General features: G+C 49.3%; 1 protein-coding gene across 1 annotated transcript; it reads left to right on the plus strand.

The window, feature by feature from the left end:
* The first annotated feature begins 7465 nt into the window (after window positions 1-7465).
* Window positions 7466-10239, plus strand: MSC (musculin). Its single transcript, XM_004602390.2, has 2 exons — window positions 7466-7963; window positions 8873-10239. Exons 1-2 carry the CDS (start codon window positions 7466-7468, stop codon window positions 8957-8959), a joined length of 585 nt encoding a protein of 194 aa, XP_004602447.1. The 3' UTR covers window positions 8960-10239.
* Window positions 10240-11280: the final 1041 nt, after the last annotated feature.

Genomic DNA, 11280 nt, shown 5'->3' on the forward strand with positions numbered 1-11280 from the left:
AGTGCCCCATATATTTTCAAGAGACAGTCAACATTCCAGATGGACTTGTGGAATATTTATGCCTTGGTGTTGCTTCCTAGAATATATAGTTAATGCTTTAAAAATAAATCTTAAAGCTGGAGCAATAGTACAGTTTTGGTAAAGCTCTTGTTTTCCTTGCAATCAACCCAGATTTGATTCCCAGTATCTCATATGGATCTCGCAAGCCCGCCAGGAGTTATTCCTGAGTGCAGTAAGGAGTAAACCCTAAGGATCATCAGGTGTGCCCACAAGAAAGAAAGAGAGAAACAAAGAGAGAAAGAAAGAAAGAAAGAAAGAAAGAAAGAAAGAAAGAAAGAAAGAAAGAAAGAAAGAAAGAAAGAAAGAAAGAAAGAAAGAAAGAAAGAAAGAAAGAAAGAAAGAGAGAAACAAAGAGAGAAAGAAAGAACGAAAGGAAGGAAGGAAGGAAGGAAGGAAGGAAGGAAGGAAGGAAGGAAGGAAGGAAGTTAGGAAGGAGGAAGGAAGGAGGAAGGGAGCAAGGAGGAAGAAAGGAAGGAAGGAGAGAGAAAGATAGTGCAAGGGAGGGAGTGAGGGACAGAGGAAGGAAGGAAGGAAGGAAGGAAGGGAGGGAGGGAGGGAGGGAGGGAGGGAGGGAGGGAGGAAGGGAGGAAGGAAGGAAGGAAGGGAGGGAGGGAGGGAGGGAGGGAGGGAGGGAGGGAGAGAGGGAGGGAGGGAGGGACCAGGGAGGAAGGGAGGGAGGGAGGGATGGAGGGAGGGATGGAGGGAGGGAGGGAAGTGTTTGTTGCACGTATCCATCTTCATTCAATACCTTGTGCTCATTGTTTCCTGAGCACCACTGATAGAAACCTTGAAGGACCCTCAACATTGATGAAAATGGCCTTGGCAGCCCCTGGGCAGCATTTAGTGGTCCTGGTGGTCCCAGGCACCTCATGGTCAAGGAGCACTGCCTTCTAGGCTCTAAGCACTCAAGCCCAAGCCTGGCTCGTGAAGAACAGCACTTTGGAGAAAGAAAGAAAACTTTGTCCCAAAGCTGTCTATGTTTCTAGCTCTCAGGATAAGGAAGTTTTGATTTGCTTTAGTTTTGTCTTCTGTCCTGAATAGCAAAGAAAACCAAGTCTGGAGTTACTGCCCTCCCTCTACATTCTCATTCTTTTTTTTTTCTTTTTGGGTCACACCTGGCAATGTACAGGGGTTACTCCTGGCTCATGCACTCAGGAATTACTCCTGGCTGTGCTCAGGGGACCATATGGGATGCTGGGAATTGAACTCTGGTCGTCCACGTGCAAGGTAAATGCCCTACCCACTGTGCTATCGCTCCAGCCCCTACCTTCTCATTCTTAAGTGACTTTCCTACCTTCAGCTTCTACCAAGCCGATGTGTTCAGGCCTCTAAAACAAAACTGGGCTCAGAGGAAGCAAAACTCCTTCTCCAAATTTTTGATAAACCAGCAGCTCAGAATTCCGTGGGTCAATTCTAGTAGTTCCCACAGCTCCCAACGACCTGGCTGGCTGCCAGAAATTACTTCCCTTCCTCAGCGAAAAGTGTGGTGACATCGGTGGTCTCCAGACACAGGGATACCCTGGACAGAGGGTGACCTCCATGGACATGAGCCCCCCCCCCCCCGAGCTCAGTCTTATGAAGACACTGACCCAGCTGGGCTCCCTGGCCCACAGGACCTGTGTGAGTCATGCATGCACCACGTGACCTGCACATTAAGTAACCTCTGCACCACATAACCCAGACAGAGCTCTCCCAGGACTGGGCGTGGTGCTCTGGACCCAGAGTTATTTTGCAAAGACCCATGAACCGGCCAAGAGCACTGGTTACATCCCCAGGGGAGAGGAATCAGTGCCTCTTGGGGAATGTTTCCCTTCCAAAGAGCTGTACAACCCCATATGGTGAGACAGTTGTGGAGTGGGGCTGGGGGTAATGAGGGGAGACCTGTTGTCAAGGGTCCTCCCCACCCCCAGGTTATTTTTCTTTTTCCCGAGAAAATGTTTCATCTCGGTAGTTTGGAATCTTTCTGGACTACAGCCCAGTGCAAATAGTAGCTGCTCACAGTTGCATAGTCAGTCCGTGAACGAAATTCTCAAATTGTCCAATAGAATGTGAACCATGTTGATCATTCTAAGTGCTACCAGTCACAATTTTAAGGGTTTTATTTGACTTTTTTTTTGGTTTTGGTTTAAAATTTTGTGGGTTTTTGTGGGGGGGTGTCAAGTGAGGGGGGGCTCATGCGTGCTTTAGCCACATCTCAAATCAGAGCTTACTTCTGGCTCTGCCATCAGGAATCACTCCTTCCTGGCTATGCTCAGGAAATCCTATGGGGTACCAGGGATTGAATTCAGGTCAGCTGCAGGCAAGGCAGGTTCTATTTCTCAGTCCTTGCGGCAATTTTAATATTGCATTTTCTTTAACCCAGTATGATTCAAAGAATTAGAATTTTGCTGCAAAATCAATATTTTGAAATATCAAGTATTTTGCATTGTTATTCCCATGCCTCGAGTGTGTATTTTACACTAGTGCATCTGACTAGCTGCATCTCAAGTGCTCAGGAGCCTCCTGTGGTTTGTGGCTTCCTATTTTCCAGTCCTAATCCGACTGTCCTCCTAGATATAGGGATGAAGCTGCTCCCAAGCATGGGCAATTCCTCCCCTCAGCATCTTGTCAGTGACGAACATCAGCAGGTAGTGAAAGGACCAGGAAAATCATGCGGATAGACCCCGATCCACTCAAATGTGCTCTCACAACCATCACGTTTAGGGGGCAGTGGACGGTGTGAGGGCTTGTTCTGTCACTGTGCTCAGGTAATCTTGCAGAGCCAAGGACTATACATGAACTTCTGTGCAAAGCTTGTGCTCGACCCTTTTCCTTTTGTTTTTTATATTTTGTTTCTAGGCCACACCTGGTGGTGCTCAGGAACTATTCTCAGTTCTGTGCTCCAGGGGTGCCAGGGGGCTATGCAATGCTGAGGTTCTATCCTGGACTTTCCCCTTGCCAAGCATTGACACAACCCATTGAATTCTTCTCTCCAGATGAAGAATAAGCATTTATTTTCTATACATTGTAACTTGTTCAAAGATAGATGCAGACAGTCTGTGTTCCTCTTAAACCCTAAGCCTGCCTGACCTCGTGGCTCCAAACATCTTCACCCAGAGCAGAGATGAAATAGGAGTGGCAATGCATGTTTGTTATATTTCCTTGATCAGTGATTGTGCTTCTACTGCATTCTCCTCTTTCAAAATGTCTGCATGTTAGGGGCCCAGCCATAGTATAGCAGCTAGGGTATTTGCCTTGCATATCTGGGTTCGAACTCCAGGACCACTTATGGTGCCCTGAGCCCTGCCTGGAGTGATCACTGACCATCAAGCCTGGAGTAAGTCTCGAGCACTGCTGGGTATGGCCCCCAAACCAAAAAAAATATAAAAATAAAAGAGTCTGCATTTTAAAATATTTTAAAAGGGGGCAGAGAAATAGGCCAGGAGAAATAGGATTGGAGGTAGGGCAGGGCATTTGCCTTGTACATGACCTACCTAGGTTCAATCCTCGGTACTCCAGAGGGTCCTCTGAGTCCACCTGGAGTGATCCCTGATCACAGAGCCAAGTGGAAGCCCTAAGCACTGTGGGGTGTGGTCCCAAAACAACAAAAATCCTACAAAAACCAAAGATACAATATATTCATGTAAAAATCTATTTTATATATTAATATATGTTAATAATATATATTAACAATATATTAATATATTATTTATACATACACATTATATAATGTATTCTATATATTAAAATATTTCTAAATGGAGGATGTCACATCATGTCTCATTGAAGATGTATCAGTAACTGACAGGATTTTTCTACATTGAAATTAAGGCTAGGAAAATATTGTATTTATGGAAAGGGACCGTGTAGAAAGAAAGTTCCTATGGCCAGCTCACCCACTTTTTCTCATTAGTTTTTTTCTGAGACCTGTGGAAAACGCTGAGCAATGGACACTGCATGTCAGACCCAAGAAGCCTGCAGGGATGGCTAAGTAAACACCTGGTGCCATCCAAACCCAGACCCATCCCTAGAGTACAAAGTCTCAGCTCCAGGCCCTAAGCAAGTTGATTTGCAGTATAGAAATAACCCACATCTCTTTATCTTCTCCCATGTACCAGGTTGTGATCCAGGTTCTCAAGATCATCAATGGATACAATAAATAACAGTAGTAGAAATCCTACAAACTTAAAAGATTCCCAAGCATGGGCATATAGGAATTTTCTTTCAAGGGACTTACTTATTTTTTCCTTTAAATTAAAAGTTTTCTCTGGGGAGAGGGGTTGGCTACACCCACACCCACCAGTGCTTAGGGACTCCTTCCTTATAGTTCTTAGGGAACACTGTGCAGTTCCAGGAATCCAACTGGGGCTGGCCACATGCAAGGCAAGCACCTTAATCCCGGTACTGTCTCCCTGGCTACTGCTTTTTTTTGAGTTTTTTTGTTTTTAATTGAGTGGCGATAGAATAGCGGGTAAGGCGTTTGCCTTGCACACTGCTGATCAGGATTTAATTCCTCCATCCTTCTGGGAAAACCCAGCAAGCTACTGAGAGTATCTCACCCGCATGGCAGAGCCTGGCAAGCTACCCGTGGAGTATTGGATATGCTAAAAACAGTAACAACAAGTCTCACAATGAAGATATTACTGGTGCCCGCTCGAGCAAATTGATGAGCAACTAACGGGATGACAATGATATAGTGATACAGTGAGCACTTAACTAGGTATATTATATAGCTTCCAGGTTCACAATATAATGCCTTGATATCTGTATACATTACAAACCTCTCACCATCAATCTCTAATTTTTATCCAACACTCCACTCCCCCAATGTACTTCCTTTACATTAAAAAACAAAGTATTTATTATTCATTTGTTATACGTGATAACAAACATTTGCAACAAACAGATTTTCAAAGGAGATCATTATACTTGCACTGTTCAGTAACTATTGGGACAGAAATCAAAGTAAGTGCTTTTTGAAAGTGTAGAGGTCAGATATCAGATATTACAATATTAAAGCAAACTGCATTATATACTCACATAAAGTGCATTTAAAGACCCATTTCCTTTAGATTCATTAGGAATCTACAACTTAAGAAAGCAGCAAAAGGATGAACCATAGAAAGAAAAGAAACAAAGGGGGAAATAAAAGGAAGGTGAAAGAAAACAGCTTACTTTCTAAGTACAACAAGGAGAGAAGGAAGCAGAGAGAAGAATGGAGAAAGGAAAAAAAAGGGGGGGAGACAAAGAGCAATGCAAAAACATAATGAATCATTGGGGGCAGACAGTTCTTTCAAGAAAAAGAAGCTAGCCATGATCAGCTTCTCCAGGTTGAGGCTGGATACAACTGTTTAGAGAAAAACTAGCATGCTCCCCTCCATTAATCTTTTCTAAAGAAATACTTTGTTCTGCACCTGTATAAACAACTCAGAGTTTTAAAACCTATATGCCTGCCCTAACGTGTGAGACCACGTATTTATACTGATAGCTTCAAGTAATCAATCGGGGATGTTCAAAGCTAACCTTAGATCTCCCTTTACTGGTGCCCCCTCACCCCGCTCATTTTCCTTCCCTCCTTCACCTGGCCGGGCAGAGTCAAGTTCAAGTTCTACCCTTTCAGAACTCTACCTTTCTCTGGTGTCTTCCAAAGCCAGAAAGAAATGAGAATGAGCAATCTTTGAACTCAACTGATCCCTGAAGGAGTCCATCAGAGCACCGCAGCCCATCGGAGCAAGAGGATAAAAAACAGAAAGAGACAATCCCTGCACATCCAAGCAAGCAGGAGACGGTCAGGAATCATGCCTCACTAGAAGAAGGCATGTTCTGGAGGGATGAAGGTGGACCCGTGCCTAAGTGATGAAGTCACACGGGGACCAGCCACCTGTTGCAGCATTTCAGGAGCGCAGGAGCAGGGGACGCGGCTGGCCCAGAGGCTCCGTGCACATCTGTCGCTTTGCACTTTGCCCAGCTAGGGAGCTTGTGTGCTTTTAGTGGGAGAAGAAGTAAACACCTAACACGAAAGGCAACATACAGTTTCCTTGTTTGGAACAGAGTAACCAGAGACCCACCTCAAGGAAAGCGATGGGTATTTTGTTGCTTTCATTTTGTTTTTGTTTAGTTCCTCGGTGGAGCAGGGATGCTGCGGATGCGGAACTGTGGGGCATTAAAGACTCAGAAATAAGAATTCTCCCAGGAGCGAGTGTTGCAAAGTCAGGAAAGAAGATTACAGTTTTGTTGCTTTTGTAGGAAGAGGCTGAGTGTTTTGTTTTCCTTTGGCTTGGGAATCAATCCCACTAAGAGATTTTTCTTTTAATCAGTTTTGTTGTTGTTTTTCTTCCCCACTTTGCATCATTATGTGATTTAGTCTTCTGCATCCCCGAGTGCATTGTTCCAACATGCAATGCCAACATAAGAATCGTTCCTCTAACTCAAGAGTAGTGGGTCCTGATTTTCTCTATCTCGTGCATTGTGGAATGAAAAAAAAAAAATCAGGCACGGAATCCTCAAGTCTGTGGAAAGTACCAGATCCAACATCCTGTGGTGTGTGGTCCAGAGGCGTGTAGCCAGAATAAGATTCCCAGCACAGATTTGAGTCTTTATCCTACATACCAGTGTAGCGACCCTGCGCCCTTCTAGTAGCTCTCTCTTGTGGCTTCCAATTCTGCAAATTGGAGGATCAAAAAATCATAAATGTTGTGGAAGGATGAATCGAGCCCATGCAGAAAAAGGTGCGTTTTTAATCATAAGCCAATGAGAAAGGGAGAGGAGGTCGACGAAAAAGGTTTTCTTTTAGGGGGGGAAGGGGGTCGGCTCTGTGCTTCGCTGGTTCTGCTGTCGGCAGTCCTTGCTTAGGCATTCATACTTGATGAATGACAGGGTCGGGGGTGGGCGGATGATTCTGCCTAAATGACTGGGAGAGAAACCAAGCCCGTCATCTCGGGGATTCTAAGTGTCCGGCACTTTGAGCCAAGGCTAAGATTAGCGGGAGGTGAGTGGGGACAGGACAGGTCCTCTACATCACCCGCCCTCCGACGGTTTAGTGCAAAAAAGGAAAAAAAAAAGTTAGGTGCGTGGGTCGGCGGGGTCCAAAGTTCGGCTAGCGGGCAGAAACTTCCCCTTGCCCTGCCCTACCAGCGGTCCCCACCCCTTCCACGCCCCCGCCCCACCTCTTGCCCCCCCTTTCAGCCCCCTAGTCTTTGCCCCGGGTGGTTTGCTCCGAGGACAGATAAATAGTCGCTGTCCAAAGGCGCAGCTCGCGGGGGCTCGTGCCGAGGTCGGGCCAGGGCATCGACCAGCCGAGGCTCGCTCGCCGCCCGCCTCCTTCTCCGGCCCCGCCACCCAGGTGGCCCGTGTCCCCGGGGGGGGACTCCGCGTGGCCCCGGGCCTCAGCGCGGGGAGCGGAAAGGCGGAGGCGGGGGGAGGCGCGATGTCCACAGGCTCGGTGAGCGACCCCGACGAGATGGAGCCGCGGGGACTGTCGCGGGGCTACCCGCCCCCCGCCTCCCAGCGGCCGCCCCCGCGCGGCTACGCGTCGCCCAGCGACAACTCGTCGGCGGAGGAGGAGGACCCCGACGGCGAGGACGAGCGGCGGGGCGCGCTGGGCGCGGCCGCTGGCCCGGGCCGCGGCGGGAGGAAGCGGGCGCGCGCGGCGGGGGGCGGCGGCAAGAAGCCCCTCCCGGCCCGGGGCACCCCCGCCGAGGGCCGGCAGTCGCAGCGCAACGCCGCCAACGCCCGCGAGCGCGCCCGCATGCGGGTGCTCAGCAAAGCCTTCTCCCGGCTCAAGACCAGCCTGCCCTGGGTGCCCCCGGACACCAAGCTCTCCAAGCTGGACACGCTGCGCCTGGCGTCCAGCTACATCGCGCACCTGCGCCAGCTGCTGCAGGAGGACCGCTACGAGAACGGCTACGTGCACCCGGTGAACCTGGTAGGGCGCCCGCGGCGAGCGCAGGGGCTGGGCTGGGGGGACGCCCCCGGAGGCCGGGGGTTCTGGTTCCGACGGGGGGGGGGGGCTCGCTCCTGGTACTCCTCCCCCGGCCCCGTAACGGGACGGGCCAGCCATTTTGCCGGGGAACTGTTCACCCTTGGGAGTTTGAATCATCCTGCGGAACGCTGAGCCTAGTGACAACTATTGGCCAGTGTCCTACTTCCGGGTTGAATCGAAGTTCCAGCGGAGCCGCCACCCGGTTGCAAATTAAATTTTTTTAAAAAATCTCGCCGTAGCCCAACTCTTCTCAGTTAAAACTCCAACAGGTTTGATTCAGGCAAGTTTTGCTCGGTGCAGAGGAGGCGGCAAGGCCCGGCTCCGCTTTGGGCTGGGGTGGGGTACGGGGAGGGAGGAGGAAACTTGGGGATTGTTTGATTCCTGCGAAATAGCGGAGGTGTCTCTGAACGGGGTTTGTCTGGAAAGCCCCTCTCCAATCTGCCAACTCTCCCTGCTTGGAAAAAAAATTCTATCCAGATGCTTAGAGGCCTTTGGGTACTACTTGCATCAGAGATCTGGGTGTTTGCTTGTTGTGCGTCTGTGTGTGTGCGCGCTAGCGCGCGCCTGCACACGCTGGAAAATGGATGATAGAGACCCCTAATTGATGCAGAGCGCACCTAATCGTGGGGTGCGATCACACCCCAGGAGAAGGCCATTGACGGACACCTCACTAGGTAATCGGTGAGCAGTAACATTTAAGCCCTAGTTTCGACAGAAGCCGCGCAAATTCCCAGGACACTCCTAAAATCTAAGGGACCGCGTGACATTTTGTTCTCTGGAGGAGATTGGTTTGGGTTTGAGCCGTTGGGCTGTGTCTCCTTCCTGATCGGACTTGTCTTTCCTCTCTTACAGACTTGGCCCTTCGTGGTCTCGGGGAGACCCGATTCTGACAGCAAAGATGTGTCGGCAGCCAATAGACTTTGTGGCACCACGGCATAGCTCGAACTCGCCGGCGCTTGATGGGATTATTGGTTAAAAAGGTGTGTTTGGACCGAACGTGTACTTGGGGACCGTGGAGGAGAAGGGGGAGAGGATGAGAACCCCAGAGAATGAAAGGGCATCTCCGTGGATTCGTCTAGATCCTCCTCCCTACTCGGGAACTGTGGACACAGCAGGTGGCAGATGTGGGGGGAGCAGAACACTGGACCAGAGGCGCAGTCGCTCTCGCGGGGCGCCCACCGCAGGCTGCAGCGATTCGCAACCACTGGACACTTGATCGCTCGGTGAAAGAGCCCCTTTTCGTCTGGACAGCTCGAACCCAGACGCCACCTGGGACTTGAACGTTGCAGGCTCCCCGCCGCACACCCGCGCTGCCGTGGGAACCCCGCGCTAAGATGTAAGCGGGGAACAGAAACCGGTGCGCTTCGTCAGGGTTCTAACACCCCGCCCTCCTTTCGGGCATGGCTTTAATCACGGAAGGCTGCACGGAGGGTGCATTTTTTAAGTCCTCAAGGAGCGGTGGCTTGTGTGGTGCAGCTTTGAGACCTGACTTTGCCCAGCAGGCAAGACGATGCTGGCTCTGAGCAGAGCTAGGCAGAGAAGGCTCGCTTTCAGCCCCTTCCCTGAAAGCCCCAGGCTAGGTTGTTCCGTTCTGGGTGGTTCCCCTTCCTGCTGTCCTCTAGCTTCTTACAGGCCTCTGGCTGGGGCCCAGATTCTATTGACGTTTCTTCTCGCCCCTTTTGCAGCCTTGAGTCTCACCCCATATTGCTAGGGCTCCCTCTAAAGCTGGGTGGTGTCTTCATGTGTTTTCCTGTTCCCTACTTTCTCTCCTATTATTTTTTTTTTTCGGGGAATGGGGGGAGAGGCTACACCCAGGGAAGCTCAGGGTTACTCCTGGCTCTGCACTCAGGATTTAGGAATTACCCCTGGCTGTGTTTGGGGACCACAAGGGATGCTGGGATCTAACCTAGGGGACATGTACATGGAAAGCACCTCATGAGCCAGCCACTCCCCTCTACTTTGTGCTGCCACCAGCCATTCCCACCTCTAACTGCAGACCTCCCATCCGGTTAGCCCCTACACTCTCTACAAAGTCCCTCCTCTCAGCACAGCCTCCGCAGCCACTGCCACCACCCCCCCAACCACCCAGCCACTAAATTACCCTGGGGACTGCTTGGACTGTGGATTTCTAGTGGTCAAGTTGGGGGAATGAGTGGCTGCCCTACAGCAGCAGGTAGTAATTAGCAAATGTAAATAAATTTATTTTTTTATGGACAATAAAGTACAGTTTGGAAATCATACGCCCCCTGTCGGGTCAGAATGTGGTCTTTGTTGCCTTGGAGTGAGGTGGGTCTGGAGGAGGCATTTAAGAGATGCCCCTCCCTGAAGAAAGACTCCTGTGGAACCCTGCACAAGTGTGATTCTCTAGATCCAGGATTCTAGTACTGGAAAGCAAGAGTTAAGAGATTGGATCTTTATGAGCCTTCTCACCTAGGGTCACATTGAGATACCCTATTTTACACTGCAAAGTGATAATACAGTGCGCTTTCTCATGTGTGCGCGCTCTCTCTCACACACACACATGCACACACTCGACACTTGTATGTAGTTTAAGAATATGCAGCCCCCACACAGTTTTCCCACAAGTGTTAAGTGTGACTAAATGAAAGTGTAATACCACAGCTCACCCTTTTTTAGTGGGAACTTTATTTTATTTAAATTATACTAATGCCAAGTTTTCAGATAATCCTTGTTTTTATTTTGTGTCTCTGTTTTCTACATTCATTGCGCCGTTTGCGAAGACATTGTAACTTGGAAAGCTGATTATCGGATTTCTGAAATGCTGGTTTTATTTTTTAATTTTTTAAAAAAATAATAGTACGTCCTTTTAGTAGAAAATTTAGAGAAGTATGTAGGAGACCCCAACAGCTGCCCCATCTGACGTGCTCATTACTTTTAGGAACTTGAAAGGCAGTTTCCTTGGTCAGAGAAAATTGAGTTGTGGGGAGGGAGGCGAGCGCCAACACGATTCCTCTTTCCCACTAGACCCAGCCCAGCTCTGGAGTACGGCCTGCTGAGACCGTTTTCTTGGGTGGGTTTGTAAGTTTCCAGAGAACTGGCCTTCCCGATGAGTCTGCAAGACTGCCTGCCCACTCTCCAGATTCATATGAGATGGTTTCTGCAGAAATTGGGGCTTTCTGGTAAAGGAAATATTGGGGGTGGCAAGTACTGGAACCCCTGCAGTTCCACTTAGCAGGCCCTCAGCTCTGGCTGGTGGCTTTTAGAGGGTGGTGGATCCCTAGGGCCAGCTCTTAGTCGAG

This window comes from Sorex araneus, chromosome 2 (assembly GCF_027595985.1).
Source record: "Sorex araneus isolate mSorAra2 chromosome 2, mSorAra2.pri, whole genome shotgun sequence".
Lineage (NCBI taxonomy): Eukaryota > Metazoa > Chordata > Mammalia > Eulipotyphla > Soricidae > Sorex > Sorex araneus.